Raw genomic sequence first — 22,443 nt, 5'->3', positions numbered from 1 at the left:
GAGACATGTGACAGCTGTATCACTTTTATGACCTAGCCTCAGAAGTCACATAGAGGCACTTCTGCCCTATGATATATGTATATAGTTATGCATATGTATTTCATAGTCATATATATATGAACTATTTGAACTATGTAAAATACCAATCCCATTCCGATACTTCATATCTCCCTTTACTTTTCTCTGTAGTAAATATAATCACCCAGCATATCATCTATTTCTTTATTACATGCCTACCCTCACTAGAATGAAGCTCTATAAAGAAAGGCACTTTTACTTATTTTATTTACTGTTGTATCCTTATTATCCAGAATATTGCCTGGCACATAGTAGGTGCTCAATTAATTTTTTTAAATACATTCATATATTCATATATCCATACATTATATATATATAAGACGAATACATAGGCCATAATTTCACCAGCATAGATGCACTCTTAGGCTGAACTCTGAAAGAGTCAAAGAAAAAGTTATTAACATTCTCTTCCATATATAACAACATTGGCACATAACAGAAAAGAATGTTATTGAAGTTTTCAAGATGTGCATTTCCAATCCCATGGAAAATATGACTACTATAGCCACTTTTCCTCTGCATTTCATTTCTTTTTCATCACCCAGCCCATGCTAGAAGCATTATCAGAGGGCATTTTTGGATGGCAGCTATGAAGTATTAAGAAAAAGGCAGTGCCTGCTATGAAGATTGTATTTGCTTCCACAAGCTACAACTTGTGAAGCCTAATAAAGTTATAGTTAATAAGTTGCCTGCTTTGCCTTCAGGTAGTTTCAGTAGCTAATAATAATATTTATTTCAGAAAGTACAGGAGCTGCTACTCACACAAATACCTTTTGGAACATTAAGGGTCAAGCAAAAACCATGTGAAAAGACCTTGTTTGTCTTTAGAAAAATTAAAACTTTCAAATCATAGTTAATAAGTTGCCTGTTTTGCCCTGAGATGTTTTTAGTAGCTCATAATAGTATTTATTTCAGAAAGTATAGGAGCTAGTACTCACACAAATACCTTTTGGCACATTAAGGGGCAAGCAAAAATCATGTGAACATACTTTGCTTGTCTTTAGAAAAATTAAAACCATCAAAGCATAGGAAGCAATAAAAGATTATGATATGCCCTTTGTCAGATATGAGATACATTATAATAAATCTCTTATGACAAGTACTTCCACAGTGTAGACACTGTATGTCAGTTACTAATTGTGATATCCCTTGACACTATGATGTAACAGATGCTTTAGTTATGCTGAAACACTAGTAGCTATAGTGGTGACCAAAATTAGTAAATTACACAGTATTTCTGTGATACGAAATTTCTTAAATCTTAAATGTTGATTAAAGATGCCAAAAGAATAATATTAAGTGTTCAAATATGATACTCAACACTATTGGGGGAATTCAAACGTCTTTTTACTCAAGGTTTCTAATCAAACACATTTTGATTAAAACCCACCAAAGTAGCTTTCATATAAGAACTTCAAACGTAGAGATAGTTTATGAATTCTCTTAATTTTTCCTTTATAACCAACATAAATCTGCAATCACATATAACCATATGATAAATGATCAAGAAATATTTATTAAACAAATGCATGTAAAAAGAAGATGCTGCTTGTTAGCTATCAGTAGGTCATGATCTTTCAGGCGATTTTCAAGAAGTGGTTGTGGATTTGAATCATAACTTCTATTAATGATATGAACAAGCAGAGAAATAGGATAGACATAAACTTTGTCTTTGAAAATTTTATTCTCTACATTTGGTTCTAGTGGACATGGTATGGGCAAACAGCCAAGAAGAATAGAAAGATGTTCAGCACAGTGTTAAACTTTTCCACTAGTGGAAAAGAAACCTATGGATGTCTCCTTTAATAAAGGAGCACACCACAACCATTGTATTAGTCAGGATTCTCTAGGGAAACAGAATCAACAAGAGATATCTGTCAATAGTATGCGATTATATAAGAGTCTCTCATGCACCCATGGGGATGCACAAGTCCAGGTTCTGCAGACAGACAATGAAAGTCCAATGAAGATTCTTGATGAGTTCTGGGAGATGTTAGCTGTCCAAAAACGAGCTGGGAAAATACTCTCTCAATGCTGGAATCACTTTCCCCTTTTAAGGCATTCAACTGATTTCATTAAGCATCACTCTTGCTGATGGCAATCTCCCTGACTGATGTAATTATAATCAGCTATCTATGATTTACCACTGCAGCAAAGTCAATAGTGACTAAAGTCCATAAATGGCCTTGTATTACAGTTAGCCCAGTGTGTGCTTGACCAAACAACTGGGCACAATTACCTGGCCAAGTTGACACAATAGCCTAACCATCACAACCATCTTCATGATTGACACTATTACTATCATGATGTTTCACATTTACTGAGCACTTACAATGTGCAGGGAGCACACTAAATGCTTTATTTATGTTAAGTCACTTAGGCATCACAACATTCCTCTGAGGTAGGTATTAGTAGCCCATTTTTGAGATGAGCAAATTGCAGGACAGAAAAGTTAAGTGTTTGGTCAATTTCTTAGGACAAATAGGTTTAAACTTGGCTATTGGCTCCAGAATCCATACTTACAACCCTGCTGCTCTATTGCTTCAAGAGAACACCACATTGCCTATAAAGAAAAATGTTAAGTTCTAGTCCAGGAAGTGATATGACAGTGGAAATCTGGAATGCCATCAGGTATTAGGGAACCAGAATGAAAGCACAGTCTCAGGTCTTGGCATAAACTGTCATACTTCACCTCACATGATGTGACTTTTCCTCCATTGCCTAGTAATAATAAGTATTTAAGATATGCCAAGAGTTAGCTCGCCTAATCCTTGAAACAACTCAGAGAAGTAGGTACTTGATTTACAGAGGAAAGCTAATGGTGAGAAAGATTATATAACTTGTTCATCACCAATAGTTGGGAGCCAGTTTGCATTTAGGTCATCTGTTCCATATCTGTGCTTGAAATCACTATCATAGTGGTTTTCCATCCTGGATACACATTAGAATCCCCATCAGAGCTATTAATAAAGACCAATGGCTGAAGCCCATGCCTAGTGATTCTAATTTAATTGGTCTTGGGTGGGTTCTGGGAATAGGTAGTTTATAAAAGTTCCCCGGGTGATCTAACATGCCTCCAGGGCAAAGAACCACTACACTAGCTGGTACTGATCCTCATCTTAAAGTTATGTTTGGTGCTCATCCCCTAAAACACAGTAAAAAGAATTATTCTTTCCAGGACAGAGGAAGGTTAAACAAGATACTTAAATGGAAGCCTCCAGCAATTTCTTATATAAATTTAACATACAAGACACAGACATTAGATGTGAAATTTATTTTTTCACCTAGTCACAAATTACCAGGTCTTTAGGTAGGATGTCATAATTTAAAATTCATTTATTCCAATCATCATGACAGATAATCTTTCCATAATATATGATAGATTTAATTTTCCCTTTTACTCTATTTTTATCTTTAGTATACCTGGCCCATGCTTTTCAGCTAGCACAGCTCTGATTCACAAAAGGGGAACATAGGGTCACCTGAATCATACCTATTTGATTTAGCTAAAAAAAAAAAAAAAAAGCCTCACCAAGCTACAGTGGTAGAGTACAATAAAAATTTGTAAACTCATTATATAAATGCCCATATTTCAGTGATTTGTATTTATTTATTTTTAAAAAGTGAAAAATATAAAGGAAACATTGAACTAATGGACAAGTCTGGGAAAAAGAATCAGTAACTTATCATAAGTGTGAAAAAATAATGCCCAAGACTTGAAGTTTCTGGATCACCATGTGTTAGGGCTTTGATAAGGTGGTAATGCATGTCTGGGCAGTTATTCTTTGACCAGATAAAGCTAATAGAAAGAACAAGCATTATCTGACACCTCTGTTTTAGCATCAGTAGGTTTGCACTAGAATTGATCATTATTACAAAGGCTGTGAAACAGCAATGAGTTTTGTATTCCGAAGACATATCAGTGATAAAAGGCTAAGTGCTTTGGCTATCTTTGAAAGGTTATCTAAAGACTCAGGAATTAAGAAATAAAGGATAGATATAAAATTTGCTGTGGTGCTGGGTGCCATGGAAACAAGGTACTCTAAAACACAATTTAAAGGTAATTTTAAACTTCTTGCCACAAAACCTAGTCAAATGTAACTATAATGTGTGCTTTTACTTTATTTCACTTGTTACATCTATGATATATAGGTTAATTTTATCTGTTAGAAAAATGTTTTTCCTCTGGAAAGGATTACACTTTCTGGAAGTTGAATTGCTGATAAATAGACAATTAAATTCAGGCTTTTCTAATATCATCAAACATGTGCAGAGGCATCTTTTATTATCTTTAAAATCATAATGGTCACCCTTTATCCTGAACTGTGTCTCATGACTTTCATTAATTACAAGATTTTATTGAATTAACACCATAATTTTCTCTCTAATTCTTCTGAATTTCACAATATTTTTCAGTCATAGGGGATATGAATTTCAAATTCATTTTTATTACCAACATAATTTTTTAAACCTTTGTTTCTCATTTATATAATAGAAGAACTTCAAGATGTAGCCAAACATGATTTCTTCATGGGATAAAAGTTTCATTTCCAAAATAGATTATCTTTTACTATATCTACTTAATTTCATCTGTACATTTATATATGGTTTTCACAGGGGAAGAAAGCACCATGTTATCTTGTAAACAGCACTGGACTTGGGTCCTCAAGATATAAACCCCAAAGCCCTGGGTTATCCTGGATTTGAATCTGCAGCTTTTTTGCTGTGAGCCATGGCCAAGCCAACATTTTATCTTAGTACCTTCATCTGTAGGATACCCCTACCTGTCTTGCTGAGTTGATATGAGGAAATATGTGAAACTGCTTTGAAAACCATTAATTGCTTTACAAATGTAGAGAACGTATAATTAAGATTTTAAATCATGCAAACTGCATTTCTCATTTGTTTCACATTAAGACAGAGGTAGGGCTTCCAGACATACAGCACATATATCTGAGAAAGGTGCAGTGGATAAAAACTCTGGTTTAGAAGAAACTCACTTCATCTAGTGGCCTTTCTTTTCCCATCTGGGATATGAATACAGTCATAGGAAATTGAATGATTTGTTTGAGGTAGATTTAGAAGGACTAGCCAGACTCGCTTTCCTTCTGTGCTACCAAGGAGACACAGCCCATTAAGTTATCAAACTATGTTACTGTAAAACCCATATGTTCTTACTTGTAACATTTCCATCATACAACACTTTTTTTTTAACAGACTGGGCCTAAAGCAACATTCTCTGATTATAACATATATCCCTTCATCTCATTTTTCATTTATCAGAACACAAGAAACATTTATAAGATACTTTCACTGTATTTGTATCCAAGCCAAATGTAAAAATGTAGCTGTCTCCTGCTTCTCGAAAAATACCGAGCTCTTTTGCAAGCAGGGCAGAAGAGAAAAATGAGTAGGAATACCTTGAGCCATCTTTGCTCAAATTTACTTGTTTCTATCCCTGTACCTCCACTAGCGCCCCTCTAGTGTCATCCATATTGCCATGATATGGTCTTATGATTTTGACTTACTCTTTCAAATGCCATTATTGCTCTTTTACTCATCCCTTCTTTGAGAACTAGAGTGGGCCTTCTGTTTCCTAGTAACTCAGGCCGTAGATATAGTACTTACCTCAGCGTGTGCTGAGTAGGCAGTATTGACAGACTGCTGGCTTCCAGGCTGCCTAACCTGAATGCTGGAAGGTGGTGAGGAGACAAGAGCTGCACCAATGCGACTTTCTTGGCCCCATAGGCACATGCCCATCGTCCTATTCTCAAATCAATCTGGACCATTCATGGCTTCCAAACATGACCAATATTTTCCCAATTCCACCCTTTGATTGTGCTGCTTTGACTGCCCAAGATGCCCTGCCCCTGCGTCTATCCCTGCTTTGACATTTTTAACATCTTTCAGAAATCTCTCAAATGCCACCATCCTAAGGCTTTTGTGTTTCTTGCAAAAATTTGTCAACTCTCTCATATGAATCTCTGACTCTAGGGTTTTATAGCAGTCCTAGGCAAATTATGTACAATTCTTCCTTGTATATGCTTATTTACTTATTTTCCCTATTGTTTTGGATATGTAATAAGACATACTAGCTGTGTAACCTAGGGTGAGTTATTTAACCCCTCTGAGCCTTTTTCTTCATTCATTAAATTAGGATTACAATATTATACCTACTAAAAATTGATCTGATGATGAAATAAGTCAATGTATGCACAGAACTTAGAACTGGTCTGGTATATAATAAACATTATGCAAGTTATTATTATTAATAACATTATTACTGGTACTGTTATTATTACCCCCAACATCTGCATCATAACTATGTATCTATATGTGTGTGCATTTCTGTGTTATCCAAGAGAAATTTGTATTTCTTATATTCCTTATATTCCCATTGCCTAACCTGGTTTCTGATATGTCACAGTTTCTCAATAAATGTTTTACAATAAGTGAATGAAAAAAATAAAGACCGTCTGCCATTGTTGTAATTCTGTAAAAATTAAACTTTACATGAGTTGACATTGCTTTAGTTTGCCAATTTTTGGTAAAGAATATGTCTTTACAAAAGTTCAAAATTTGTTCAAACACAGGGCAGAGTATTTAATTTTACATTCATGCACTTATCTAATCTGTGCTTATAAGTTCAAATCCCAGATAAACTATCTCAATTCTTACCTTGGTGTTTTAATTACATTGTCCCTACCATATGGTTCAAATATTAAGGCAAAACATTAAAATGTAATCCTATCAATCTGTAAGTCCCACCAATTTAATAATTGTATTTATATGTGCTAAACCATTGGTGGTCTCTATAAAATTTTACCCTAAACAGTTTCAGAGGTACTTTCAGACCAAAATGAATAACGTTATATCCACTGCCTATTGGCATAAGAACTTTCTTTTAATTTTTAAATGACTGTCTTAAACGTACTCATATCCTACTGTGAAACCATTCTTCAGTCAAATGATATGGTCTAACTCTTAGAAATGATTGACTGTCTCTTTAGAACCAGAAAAAATCTCTCTCCAAAGATACATAAAGGTAAAAGTAAAGTTAAAATGCATTGGGCAAATTTATTTAAACTTCATGCAAGGCTACACATTCATGTTAGGTACTTCCAGGTTAAAATGGATTTTAGATATAATCTGATTTCCATTAGACTGCTCCTGACTTCTTTTAGGTCATAGAAATTAAATTAAAGATTATTTTCACAATTGACTGAAATCTGCCTAATAAATCACTCAAAGTTAAAAAACAAGCAGTCTTGCATTTCTCAGTGGCAGAATGAGATGAGGCCTGGTATACAGTAATTCTAGAATATAAATAGCAATACCTGGGTACTTTTGTTGGGGGTCCCACAAATTAAAATTTATTTCATTATAACAAGCTAAAAGCTTTCAGATTTCTGGGCTGAGGAAAATTATGTTTTTCTTCTAAAATGAGATTCTTGGTTTTATTGATTCTCTTCTATTTTGATTTTTCATGTGGGTGTGGGAGGGAATATATTTCTTAAATAAATAACAATGATGTTTCTTCTACCAGAAAAATTTTCCATCTCATTTAACCTTAAATGCACTGCAAATTTACTTACAACAGATTCATTCTATTATCAACTTATCACATTTATTCTATTGCCATTTCCTGTTATTTTGGCATATAAAAATGCATTTCTTGTCTAGAAATAATGTTCCTTGACTAGACCTGTATTTAGGTAAGATCTAATAACATTCATCCTGCTAAAGTACTCATAACATTTAAGTGGAATGTAAAAGGTCTTCTGATTGTATATGATTTGAGTGAATTTGGTGAACTGGAATTCAGTGAAAATAGTGTCTTTTAATAGGAAAAGTATTCATTGAGAATACGTGTGTATGTATGTGTGTCTGAAGTTTCTCTGATTATTGGATACTAATCTGCTACTCAATGATGGTGACATCATTACTAGCTAAATTCCAGAATTTAAATGTAAAATTGTAAAGGCATGAAAAAAATACTTAGGGTACAACATATGTTGCACATCATAAAAAAATACTGCATTTACATATATCAAATCAGTACATTTCATATACTTAAATCTGAAATGACTTTCTCTCATTGGAACAGACTGAAGTTGAGGATTTGAGGCCAGGACTTTTATTTAATATCCCTTCACATCTTCATTGAATTTGTGGTTCACTGTTTATGCCAGGTGATCTTTCCTGTTTTAAATGCTTCTCTGATCAATAAGAACTGACACTTCAAATTCTGTATTTGGAAGTGAGGGATTATTCTACCCGTAGAAACATTTATTGGGACTCAATTCCAACCACATAAGCTTCAATAATCGTTTACTTTGTCAAATAACACTTGTTTTCTGAAAGATTAGTAATAATTTAAACTAAACGATCTTTTGTTTCATTTGTCAAATAACAGTTATCTAGATGTGAAGAGCATACTTTTGTGGGAAATTGCTGGGTCTCTAAATGGTATTTTATGTTTGTCTCTGGCTTAGAAATCACTTGTGCCTCTGTTTTTAGCTTTAAAAAAAGCTTTGTCCAACAATTGTAATGATGGTAATGCTAGCCATTTATTACTTTACTTGTTTTTTCTATTTGGTTCTTTTTGACCTTCACTTGGATATCAAAGGCTCAGGAAAAGGAGAAAAAAAAAAAGAATTGGCTCTTAATAATAGTGAACATAAATGTAAATCTGACTACCTACATTAACTCCAATCTGGCAACCTGGAAATACGTAAATTCATCCATTATTTAGTTTCTACTTAGTTTTCCACCAAATTAAAGCATGACATATTTGATTTGATTAAAATATTTAAAACAGCATAGCAATTTATACTTTTGATATTCTGATACTTTGTATTTCCTCTACAGGCCTTTTAAAAAAACATACTATTTTGAAACTAAAACTAATTTCAAGATTGTAGAATGCTCAGTAGCAAAGCTATATGCTAATTTCTGGTACATGCCTTGTTATAGGAAAAGAAAACTAGAGCTAAACTTATAAATGAAGTAACCATAGGTTCATGTCTTGAGCCAAGCTCTTTAATCAATTCTTGGTTATTCACATGTCACTTTGTACCTCATCCATATCCAACTTATCCTGCCCTATTCCTGACTTTTCTGGAAGTGAGACACCCTCACTCAGTACTTGCCCTCACTCATACCATTTTATGAATAATTTAATTTAGCTAAATAAATTTTAAAAACTTGCCTATTATTATGCACATATAAAAACTTAAAAATTGTTATTGACTGATTGACAATGTTGGTAACTGTCATGCTTGAATACATTAGACGGCATGTCTGGAGTATATACTAAAAATTTCATGGGGGTCAAATTTTGCATGTTCTGGTAAGGCTGAAGCAGAAATTCATCCTTTTCTAAGATGCTTTAGCTAAGTTCCTTATATACCATTCTGGGATCAAGGAAGCTTAATTAAGAATGTTTACATTTTTAGTGTGACACATTGTTTTAGTATTGTGTCTGTGGATGGCAATGAGAGGAAACTCGTTATTGTTCACAGGTTCCTTTCAGGCTTGGGGTTCCATAATTTTAAACAAGGATAGCTAGCTTTCACATTTATAATCATCAGCCTAACCAAGGAATGGATTTCTATGTTGTTATTCCAATTTTAGAGTCAGAGATGACTGAAGCCAAACCAAAGCTATGACCCAATAAAAGTGCTAGTAACCTTACAGAATTAGCCACACTATTGTTGATTCAAAATAAGCATTACCCTAATAGGGTTAGAATGGATTTTTTTTCTTTCATTTTTTCTTTTTCTTTTTTAATAAGTCTTTTTTTCTCTCTTTTTTTAAAATGTTACATTACAAAATATGAGGTCCCCATATATCCCCCACCCCCCTCACCCCACTCCTCTCATATCACAACCTCTTTCATCATCATGGGACATTCATTGCATTTGGTGAATACATTTTGGAGCACAGCTGCGCCACATAGCAGGCCTGCTATTTTCTATGTAAGCTTTCAAATTCTTCTTTGTGCTCACCTAGTGTCTTCTTTTGTTTTTTGTTTTTTGTTTTTGTGTGTGTATGTATCAGCACATTTTTTATGAGATGAAATTCACATAACATAAAATTAATCATTTTAGGGAGGAACTACTGTGATTAATAAGGGAAGAAATTGTAATATAGAATGGATTTAAAGGAGGCAGATATCTAAGCCTGCAGTCTACAACTGTAATTCGAGCTGCATCATGGGCAAGGTTAAGGCAAAGAGCAGTCAGGACCAGGACTGAGGCCATTACCTGAGGTACCACTTCAGGAGGTCAACTGTAGGTGCCTAGCTGAGGTCAAAACAAGAGATGTGCCAGCCACGAAAGAAAAAAAAAAAATCAATAAAATTTTTGGAGGCAAATTTTTTTCATATCTATTTCCCTTAGTTTGAAGAGATAGATCACAATATGCCTGCTGCTTCTTTCTTCCTTAATACCAGCTAACTGATACAACCATCATTTATCCTCATGCTACCTCTTCCATCCACCACACCATATTGTCCCTTTTTTGTCACAATTAAAAATTGAATTTCTCATTGTGTAGATTGAGACTAAGACTTTCAGCCTTCATTCATCTGGTGAAAATATCTTTTCACTACTTTAATTTTCTATAGTAAAATTCTGTTAAAAAAAAAACAAACACCATATATCCTGGCAGTATTCAATTAAAATTTTATTCTTATCAAGGAAAATGTTTGCTTTTTCCCTCCTATATGAGTTTAACAACACCATATCTCTTTCATTCTTCTTTAATTATCTCCCAATCATAGATGGAGTTCCTATTTAATTTGTGCACTAAGGATTCTAATTCCTGTAAAGTAAAGAGAAATTTTCATGGGAAATTATATGAATCTAACTCCAGACTGTATTCCTAGGTGGCTTAAGAAAAAGTAAACTCTCTTAAAAGATGTTATTAGATTCTAGATGTTAAATTTTTACCATATTCCCTTGGGGGAAAAAAAATGTTTCAAGACCCTATGTTTGCTATGATTCATGGCTGTACTGTAGTATGACGTTCATTATTCTTAACATTCAGTAGGAATTATATTTATTAATCTCTATTGGAATATCATCTCAGATTCTATAGCCTTGTGCACTCTTTTGGGGATAATATATAAAATATTACATTTGTTATAGTTCTTGAGAGAATGCTCTCATATTAGTACTGTTAACCATAGTTAATCATCCACCATGAGGTTCTGTGTGTTATACAATCCCTTGCTTTGTACAGTCCATCCAAAGTGTAAGCTTAGTGGCTTGCAGTTTCACCAAAGTTGTCCTGTTATTTCCAGAATGCTTTCACCACTCCAAAAGGAAAAAATCCCATATTTCCCTATACTACCCTATTGCTGACCTTTAGCATTGAAATAGTACCTTCTTTGCCAATGATGCAAGAATATGACAATGTTAATTCACGGTGGTAAAAATAGGGTAGTTTTTAGAAAAAATACATCAAATGTAAACTATAGGCTATAGATAGTAGTAATAAATGCTCCGCAACAATGCAAGGTGCTGTGGTAGGGTGATATATGGGACTCCTGTCTCTTATGCATGATTGTTTTGTAAGTTCACAACTTTTCTAATTAAAATAATAAAAATAAAATATTATATGGTCATTTTCTTACTCTTGAAACATATTCATCTCCTTATTCCTGTTATAGAGAATGTCATGTGCATTAAGAGCTGATTAAAGTAATTTATAATCAACATTGTTGAAAATTGGGCAAGAGTTGAGTCAATTATAATATCTTCAGAATCTCATAAAAAGATTGGAAACTACCATGAGAAGAGTGTTTTTATTCACTCCTTCAAAATAAAATTATTGTGATCAATTTGTACAGGACCAGATGGCAAAGCCATGTGGTACTTTAGATACCTCAGTCACCAAGAAGTTCTCATTTTAATTTATATTAGATCATGAATGATTTTAACTTCATTAAACACTGTGTGCTGCAGAAACTATCTATGGGTTTGAATATTACATTCAGCATCTTCAAATAATAGATTTTGTGGTTTAAGCTGGATCTTTTATTCAGAAAGTGGAAGGAAAGGCAATTATAGAGACAATTTTTTCATCCAACCTCTCCATCCCCACCAAAGTGCCTTGATTTATCTATTTCTTAATTCTCCATGTCACTGGTAAGGATTGAGTTTGCTGTGGTAAAATAAACCTAGTAACTACTCTGCTTTCAGCTCTTACTATATTATATTCTTTTTTTTTTTTTTGATGAACACATGCTGAAGCATTGCCATTAAGTATATATTGTAGTTTACATTATAGTTTACACTCTGTCCTGCACAGTTTTGAAAGTTATGACAAAATATTTAATGGTCTATATCCATCATTGCAAGGGCATTCAGGACAATTGTAATGTCCCAAAAATGCCCCATATTAAACCTGTTTTTCCCGCTCCCTCCCCTCAGAACCTCCACATCAATAATAAAAGTTCTTCCATTGCTAGAACAACAATGTCTATAGTAGTCCATCATTCATTCCCTAATTCTTTCACCCTTTCTCATGATTTTTGAAAGTGGGAACTTTGTTTCTTTTTTGAATTGTTTTACTTATTTTCCTTAGTTAACAGTGTATTTAGCTTATGGTAGGCTTGCATAACTATTTGGCAAATGAATGAAAAAAGTCAGATTCTAGCCTCAGAAAAATAAATGTATCAAGTAATTAAATCTACTTTTGCTATTTCTAATACCTCTATTAGCTTTTAAATTTTAGTGGTGTTTTTAATGAAATAATGACTACCACACATAAGATGGATAGAAAGTTCTTTTTCTGTTGCAGCAGAATATCTGAAAGCATACTGTTGAGAATAAATAAATTCAGTAATTATTGTTTCTTTATTGATTGATTCCCCAATCAAACCAATGAGGTCACCATACTTGTTTAAAAATATATGTATAGGTTATATTAATTGAACATTTATTATATGGCCGATGTGATATATGTTTTGCTTACATTATTCATATTTAATTCTCCCAACAATCAAAAGATATGGATATTGCTATTCACATTTTTCAAGACAGAAAATTGAAGTTCAGGATTTAATATCTTGCCCAATGTCATGAATTACAGAGTTCTAACTTGTTCATGGCTTGTGTGACTCCAAAGTCTATGCTCTGTCCACCATACTATATAGCTGAATACTAGGTGATTAGTATCAGAATGCCATCATACTTTTCTTTAGGCCATCATTAATTTTAATTGGAGAGTTATTATATCTAACATGTTCTTCAAAATAAATATGATTTTAGGAGTAAGGAATCCAAGTAGAAAACATTTGATTTTAGTGTTAATTTTCCTAAAGCTCCTTTACTGAGAAAACAATTACTCTCAGATAGGCTGATTAAACAAAATATAAATTGTACATAAAATTCATGAAAGTTCTCAACTGAGTCAAAATGGGCTGTTCTTAAAATTTGGAAGCACTTTCTTTGAGACATTTTTGAGTTTAGGAGTGTTTGTACAAAGGTCACATGACTTACATATGATGGAATATATTAATGCATTAGGTTTCACCCTCAGTACTCACACATACATACACCTACATACTTTTCCAATGTCTCTTTTATACATTCACAGTGATTTTGAGCTCATAATGCCCAGGCTCATGACCAGTATATAGGGTTTTTCACATAATTCCTGAAATCTTTGAAAATGATTCCTGTTATTCAACTACTACAGAATTCTTTGATATGAGTTTGAGAGTATTATGGATTATTTTTAATATTCTAGATCTATCTTATCAAACATACAGATCAGCCTAATTGGAAAAAAAGAATTAGGCTAATTAGAAACAATGAATTGCTATAATAAAACAATACTTTGAATACCCAAACATGTAAATATCTATCATGCCAATTCACCTAGTAAAACTACATGATTTTTCATAAAAGTATTTGGTTGAGTCCACCAAAGGGAAAAATGATTTAAATAAAAAATGAATTATTGCATCAGACTCACTGAAAAAGATTAGAGTGATTTTTCTTTTCAAGATACTACCAAACCAAAGGATGTTTTTCTTCAGTAAAGAAGACGTTAGTTTTAAAAAAAATTCCATTGGTCTCCCTTTGGTCAAATTAGTTACAAATCAAACTGATAAAGTTAATATGCAGGTCAAATACCTTTGCATACCAAACTCCTATAAATTTAATAATCCTTTAATAAGTTTATAATTTTCAAAGGGGTTTTCCAAATGCAGAGTAAATGGCCTAATCATTTCCATCAATTTTATCTAAGAACAAAAGCATTTGTCATTTGAGTAATCCCTTAGACTTCACTGTAACAAAATGTGACCTATGTTCAATGCAACTGAGTTCCATCCCTTTCCTTAGATGCTTTTGTATAAAGAGAACTGTTACTGGCATTACTTAGATTTCTCTGTGGGAATAAAAAGTGAAAATATACCATTTTATAAATTCATTGTCCTTTACTGTATTATAATACTTAATGTAATTTTTAAAATATCTTTTGTACTGCTAATATGGAAAATTAAAGGTAACAAAAAGCTCATGGTTATCAAGGAAAATAATTGTCTTCAATTTTATTCTGAAGTTCTTCACTGCACTTAAATTTCATTAATTTATGAAATGTCTTTGAATCTTAGAATGATTTAAATCTAACATACTTGCAATGTCTTTTTAAAATCAATTTATTGTTTATTACAAATGTTCTTTTGCCAGTTATACTTGCAGTACTGTGTCAATGAGCAATTGTATATGACACAAATTTATATGTACAATAATCAGGTTAAAGTATCTAAATGAAAACTTTAAAACTATTTCTTATCTCCACAAGAATCAGCTTTCTATAAAAAACATAAAAATTCAAGTGTATTAAGATTAATGCATATTATTGAAAATTGCATTTAATTTTTTTCAGATCCAACAAATTAGCAGAAACAATGAGCAAGAAAATGATTATGAAGATGATATTATCTCATTTTCTACATATCCTCCCAGTAAGTTTTCCTGTATGTTATACATAACTAGAAAATTAAAATTAAAAGATAATGTGGGAAGGTATTTAAGTAACTATTATAATTTACAATATAGTACAGATAATACATAATCTTGCTTATTTAAATTCTTCTAAAGTTTTAAGTTTAACTTTCAAACAAGCAGCAGTTTTCCTACCCAGAAAGAGTACAAAAATCAGGCTAATGTCAATATTCTAACAACTTGACAACTGTGGTTTTCAGGGTTATTATTTTTATTTTTTTCTTTTAAACAAAATCACATTCTTTTGAGGCCTTAGTTTTCTCAGTTGTGAATTGAAGTTTGGACTAGGAGACTCTAAGGAATTCACTGACTCTAATAGACTGTAATTCTATATTCTAAGGTCTGAAGACTAATTCACACTGTTCCTGCATGTAAATAAACTCCACCCATTCTGCCAGATTTCATACAACAGCTTGCTCAACAACTTCACCAGCAGGTCTGATAGGCATCTCATAACTAATATTTCCAAATCTAAAAATCTCTGATTGCTGTCACTTCCTAACCTGCTCCACCTGCCGACTTCCACCTCAATAAGTGAAAACTCACTTCTTCCTTTGCTCAGTTCAATCCAAAATCTTGTAGTCACCCTTCCTTTTACTTTCTCTCATATGCGGTACTCAGTCTGTCAGCGCAATGCTGTTGACTCCATCTTCAAAACACAGCCAGCTTTCAACCATCTTGAACACCTTTCATTGTCCTTTCTCTTAGTCCAGCCATCATCAGCACTCCCCAGGATTATGGCAATAGCACAGTGGTTCTCAACTGGGGACTATTTTGCCTGCGCCCACTCCCCAGCCCAGGGGATACTTGGCAATGAATGGAGACATTGTTGACTATCACTACTCAGAGAGGGGGGTGCTTTTATTGGAATGCTCCTAAATAGCTTATAATGCCAGGGCAGCACCCACTACCACCACCAACAAAGGATTATCTAATAGTGTTTCAATAGTAGTGCTGTTAAGCAACTCAGCAATAACAGCTTCCACACTTGCCACCTTTTATACCCTATAAGCAATGAAAGTAACATGTCATTCTTTTGCTCCAAATCTTCTCCAACCTTCCCCTCATTTCCATGGTAAAATTTGTAGTCCTTACCAATACCTACAAAGCCCTAGATAATCCCTTTGCCAGCATTTCCTACCATTCTCTTATTCATCCACAGCCACAGAGGCCTCTCACACACTCTGTTTGCCCTGCCTCAAAGCATTTGCACTTTCTGTCCCTCCTCCATGTGTCCACGCAGCTTGTCTCCTCACTTCTTGCTCCAGATTGCACCCCCTCCTCTACCACTGTTCTGAATTTCTCTTTACCTATTCCCTTTCTTCATTGCACTCATCATCATCAATCATTAACATTTCATTTATCTGGCTGTGAGTTTATTGACTGTTCTGCCTTCTAGAATATATGTTGAAAGGATCAGGACTTGTTTTGTACAGTTATGTCTAGTCTCAGTACTTATACCAGCACATAGTAAGTGCCCAATTAAATATTATTGTTCGCTACTTTTTCAAGTGACAGGGTAACCTGTGAATCATACAGAAGGTACATTTAAATGCAATGCCTTAACTTGTACACTTTGGCAAAGTCACTAAAACTCCTTCAAACATTGTTATAGAATACAGGAAAATGTGAAATGTTAAGCAGCTGAATTAATGTGCCACATTTTGTAATTGTGTATTTTATCACTTTTATGACAGTAAAAGTGATGATAAAAGCCATCATTGATAATGATCCTGTATCCATTTTGACATTTAAGCCTCTGAAGAACAGCCTGTAATTTTAAAAAAAAAGCATTATTTCAGTTCTTTGTACAGAACAACCACATTGGTGCAGACAGTTTGGAACTGGGAACTTTCCTGACTAGGAAACTCTGTATGACTCAGCCCTCAGCTCTTTCATGGGAGAGGGGGTTAGAACCCCTGAAGTTAGTAGTTTTCAACCATGTCTTGGCATCATCATTACTATGAAGCTTGCTAAAGTCCCACTGACCCACTAAATTTGACTCTCTAGAGCTGTATCCAGGCCTTGGCATATGTGACAAGCACCAAAGAGACTCTATCGCTTAGTTAGTGTTAGATACAGCAACCTAAGTAAGCATAAGGGTGGCTATAATAACTTCCTTTGCCATGAATGTAATTCCAAGTTAATGATTGATTTGCCCAGACACAATAGTCAAGTCCCTTTGTCAGCCTGAGCAATGATTTGTTTTTAGTCATTCCATCATGTACTCCATCAATATCCCTAAAGACCACTTTATTTTAGGGTCAGTGATTGGTGTCAGGGGTAGAAAGATGAATGAGATACCTGTGCAGAGCTATTCATGCTGCAATGAACAGCAAGAATGAAAATCTGTCTGCTTGGCCAGGCTATTGATGAAAGAATTTTGGTTTGCAATTCTAACCCTGGAAGCTGTGTCTTTTTCCTTACTCACATGAAAGAAACGAAAAAAAAAAGAAAAGAAAAATCAATGTAGAAATAGGGGGCATCATCGTGGGCATGGTTTTTCCACATGGCTAATTTTTCTCCTATTGCTGAAAAGTTTATAAGTTTTCTTCCTATTTAAAGAAAAAACAATCCTCCTTCACACTCTGCTATTGGTTTCCTTAGTATATTTCAGTTTAGTTCCATTTTAAAACAATTAGTTGTTTTTCTATTGCACTGACAATGACAATTCACATATTCTCTCCAATCTAGAAGTTCCAAAGTCTGTTGAAAATGTTTTGAATCCTTTATTTAGAGCAGATATTTTATAAAGAAAATTTAATCAAAGATTTTTTAAGATTTAAAGTTATTGCTTTATAATACATCCTTTTTGTTCCTATTTTCTTCCTGAGTGGTTAAGAGCATTTATTGTGTACAATATGAAAACTAATGGTAGAATCTTGGTTCTTCGAATGCAGGGTATTTGATGGGATAATTTGGTTAAGATTCAGAAGTGAAGCCATTTTATAGGTGAAAACTGAGTCTCAGAAAGATCTTACTACTAACAGTGATTTGGATAGTTTCCTCATAAAAAAATATTAACATTTTTCACAAGTAATATTTTCAAAAATTAACATAGTGCACAATGATATATATATATGTTAAAATCATAACTATGTAAGAGTTCACCAATTCATTTCTATTTACATAAAAGTCAACATTTACTTTTTTTCTCTTTGCCTTTGCCTTTTCTATCACTATTACTTATTTATTACGTCAGTTATCCTGCTTTCTAATGAAAATGCAACTGCTGCCAAATATATGAATCTGCTCAAACAATAACTCTAGACAATCAGAATATTATAATATGCATGAACCTGCCTTGTACTGAGGTACCAAGATATAATGGAAGCTTTGGCTATTCATTTGGTAAATATTTTAAATGCCCAAAAATGACTGTTCAGCAAAGTATGCATTTGACAGCTTTCCACTGTATCAGTTCATAAAAGTTTTATTAGCAGCACTACTACTTCTGTATGAAGTTACAAAACATGAAAGGCTTCCAGATTGTGTGTTTAAATGAAATAATATAATCCTCTTCATAAACAGCCACACGGGAAACAGCATTTCATTATGAAAGTGGACAGACATACAGGGTGAGTACAGAAGCAGCCCAGGTGAATGAAATGGCAAAGGAAGAAAAAGACAGTGAATCAGGTGTGGAGGCTGAGCATAGCCGACTAGAGGTTGGCAGTGGGAGTTCCGAGGACCAGTACGATGACTTGTATGTGTTCATTCCTGGAAACGATCCAGAAGATAATTCAAGAGAGCCACCTCTGAGCAGCAGACCACCTCTTCCTCCTCCACGACCAGTAGCTGCTGCCCCCCAACTGGAAAAACCACACTTCACATTACAAGGTAATTTTAAAGTAATATTAAATAAATAAATAAATAAATAAATAGAAAGCCCACAAGAACATTTCACGGGCTTGTACAGCATCTAGTGCCATGGCAAATTATCTCAGAAATCGGCTTTGGAAACCAAGAACAACTCTCCTCCTGTTCTTTAATAACCAGGGCATAGGAAATGAAGCAATACTTAACTGCCACTATCTCTTTTCTTCCTTTTTTTTCTTTAGGAATAGAATCTCATTACAAATTTTAAGTCAAGAAATGAAGCTTGGATGGCGCCTGTAGTTCTTCATATAGAATGGACCTCAGGCATTCTGTGGAAAAAGTAAAGGGCTTTGCATTTAAATAATGCTCTTAGTCTTCTGGCAAGAGGGAAAGGCTAATGTGTAACAGACATTAGAAAATGACCTTGGGTACTTTACTCAGTTGGTAGCTATAGGGGAATCAACTGATAAAGGGTTTATTGCACACTGCATTTATAGCTAGCTCTTGAGACCAAAGTCTGAGAACATTCTATATACTGCTAAATTGGAAGAACAGTTAGCATGGCTGTGATCACATTTTTCCAGATGCAAGAATTAAAGAGTGTATTGGGGAAATATGTAGCATATAAAGAGAAGCCTGGCTTGTTCTTTCACTATCTGAGAACTTCCAGCCCCAGGTTCATTTTCATAGTCACTACTTATCCCCACTTTATTGATCACTATATTATATTTACTTTCCAAATTTAAAAATGTCCCTACAGAAGAAATTTAAAATATGAAAGGAAATAAATGCCTGTTATTAAAATCCTGTATATGAATATCCTTTAATTGTCAGAGCCAAGAAATCTATAAAAAAAGCACATAAACACTGTTTCAAAAGTGAATTTCAAATCGATTAAACATAGCGTTTGTGTCCTTGAAGGTTTTAGCTCAGTGAATGCTCATATTTATCACTATAAACATTTAGTAGGGTTTTGCACTAGATTTAGAGAGTGAAAGTATGGTGTAATGGAAAGTAAGTATAAGCTCATGGAAACGCCTCTGAGTTAGCCCCTCATTTGATGATTTATTGAGCATCTACTATGTGCTAAGCTCATATAGATCCTAGAGATATATCAATGAGGTAGATATATTAATATGTGGGGGATGGGTATAGGCTGGTTGTACATTCACAACAAAATTCTGGTATAGTTTTTCTCATTTTTGCAGATGTGAATAATGTTATATAATTATAAAAATCAGTTGTTAAGAAGACAAGGTACAGATTAATTTTCTTAAAAGAGCTAATATTAAATCACATTTCTCCTAATGTAAATTTCTAATATGTTGGTTAGATCTACTCTACAGAGAGTATTCACCAAATATCTAAGACCAGAAGTATACTATTGGTTAATATATCTTTTGTAAAGTACCAAATATAAAAATAAAATAAAAACAAAACCCACTCTTTTTGTTTAAAATCTGGTATTCCGTTTTTGCATTTTACATGCAGTGCTATATCCTCATCTTTTCTTAGGGCTGATATTGGAACTAAATGGAAAATGAAATGCCAATATTTGTCTTTAAAATTCTTTGGTTAAGGTCTTTAAAAGTAAGGCTATTAGCTAACACTTATTTTTTGCCAGAGCCTTTGTAGGCTCTTTGACTCGAGATATTAGTACCTTCAGAAATTGTCCATTAAGAGTAGTGTCCATCTGTCCTCAAGGTCATAAAAGAGACCACCTCACCAAAGCCCTAAATATAAAATTCCCATGATCACTTTTTGACCTATTCATTAGAGAAAATAATAATACACAGCACTATGCAGCACTTTTCAATTTATAAAGAACCCAATGTCTTCATTCACCTTCACAACAACCCCTTAAAGCAGGTATTGCAATTATCCCTTTTTGGCTCAGACCCTAGACCATGGAGCCTGTAATTGAAATATATAAACTACTTACCCACATGAACAGTTTTCCTAGGTTTGAGCATTCTTCTCTTTGTTATCCACTCTCAGCCCAATTATTTCAAAAGTTAGAATTCTAGGAGTGATTTATTTTCATCTTTATTTGCTAATGTACAACCTAAATTGAGAAAGCTCAGATCCCTCTCTGAAATAAAAAGTATAATTTGAGGCATTGGAAAATGAAAAGTAAAATATATTATTTCTAATACAAGCTCAACTTTGGAAATAGTTGGGAAGGGAAGTGGGTGGGAAAAAAAGAGAGTTAACAGCTCAGGAAATAGGTTCATAAAATTAATATAGTTGACACATTCCGCTAAAAATGAAACACTGTAAAATTGTTTCCCACACACTTAATCTGGTTTCACCTGTGATACTGACAGTGAACCATGAAGTGAAACAAGTCATGAAGTAAAAATTTCAAAACCATATTATTTATAAGGAAAAAGGTAGGTCATGGTGATTTTAAAGTTAGTGATAAGCACATAGACAATTGATCTTAGGTTAAACCAACTGAAATAATCAGATCTAAGATTTGGTTGGGAGGTTATTTTAGTCTCTCATAAACCAACCCAAAGCAATTGCTTAATTTTCCTATAATAATATTCATTTATTCTGCTTCAAAACTAGTCTTTCTTTTTAGCTTCCAAGGCATTTAACCAAAATACCTATAAGTAAACTAAAAGCTTTTGGTCAGATGCTCACTCACTAAACAAGGAGAAAGGAGGGGCATTCTCCCTTAGCACATGTGCATGATCTCTCGAGATGGCGTAGGAAAGCAGTGATTTTTCAGTCAATAATTTAAATGTTTTCCATTCTTGTCATTAATACCTTAAGTAAAACATTTGTCAAAGAGCAAATTTTAATAATGCGTGCATTTTCATTGGCCTGATAGAGTCCTCAAAATTCTCTTCAACCCCTTCATTAACCAAAGTATATGATGAAAAGTGTTCTAAATAATTTCTACTGAAATATTTAACACATGGTTATACAAATATAAAAATATTTTCCCAAGTATGAAATGTATCAAAGAGTATAAACGTATAATTTTATCCTTTCCACATGAATTAATCCAAGCCATTGATCATCCATGCCATCTTTTATGTCTTGAATATTACTAACTCTGCTTACAGTGTCCTTTAGATAAAAATGTAGTTTATGTTATAGAAATCAGGAGCTGCATTTTTGAAGGTCAGTTTCTCATAGCCAGAGTGAGATTATTAGGAAACCAGATGTATTAGTTAGGGTTCTCTAGGGAAATAGAACAGGCAAGATATATACACATGTGTTTGTATATATGTATATATATTATGTATATATTATGAGATTTTTATAAGAATTGTCTCACATGACAGTGGGGTGGGCAAATCCAAATTCCATAAGGCAGGCCACAAGCTGGGACCTCCTATAAAGATTTACCATGAATTCCCCAGAAGAAGCTGACTGGCTGAAGTAGAGATGAAATTCTTTCTTCTGCCTGCTGAATTCATCTCTTCTCTTTGGGAGCCTTCATCTGATTGGATGAGCCTGCTCTCATTGTTGAAGGCAGTCTACTGCGTTGATTGCAGATGTAATC

The 22,443-nt window shown here is 33.7% G+C and overlaps 1 protein-coding gene across 2 annotated transcripts in view; it reads left to right on the top strand.

The window, feature by feature from the left end:
- Window positions 1–22,443, top strand: part of BANK1 (B cell scaffold protein with ankyrin repeats 1) — a 371,762-nt gene that overhangs the window by 280,448 nt on the left and 68,871 nt on the right. For both annotated transcript variants that reach the window (XM_058294914.2, XM_058294915.2), the window contains exons 8-9: window positions 14,986–15,064; window positions 18,636–18,944. In XM_058294914.2, coding sequence (XP_058150897.1) covers window positions 14,986–15,064; window positions 18,636–18,944 — 388 coding nt within the window. The remainder of the gene's footprint in view (window positions 1–14,985; window positions 15,065–18,635; window positions 18,945–22,443) is intronic.

The sequence above is a fragment of the Dasypus novemcinctus genome, chromosome 1, assembly GCF_030445035.2.
Source record: "Dasypus novemcinctus isolate mDasNov1 chromosome 1, mDasNov1.1.hap2, whole genome shotgun sequence".
Classification (NCBI taxonomy): domain Eukaryota; kingdom Metazoa; phylum Chordata; class Mammalia; order Cingulata; family Dasypodidae; genus Dasypus; species Dasypus novemcinctus.
Note: the sequence above shows the minus strand (reverse complement) of the source record. Positions and strands in the feature narration are given on the sequence as shown.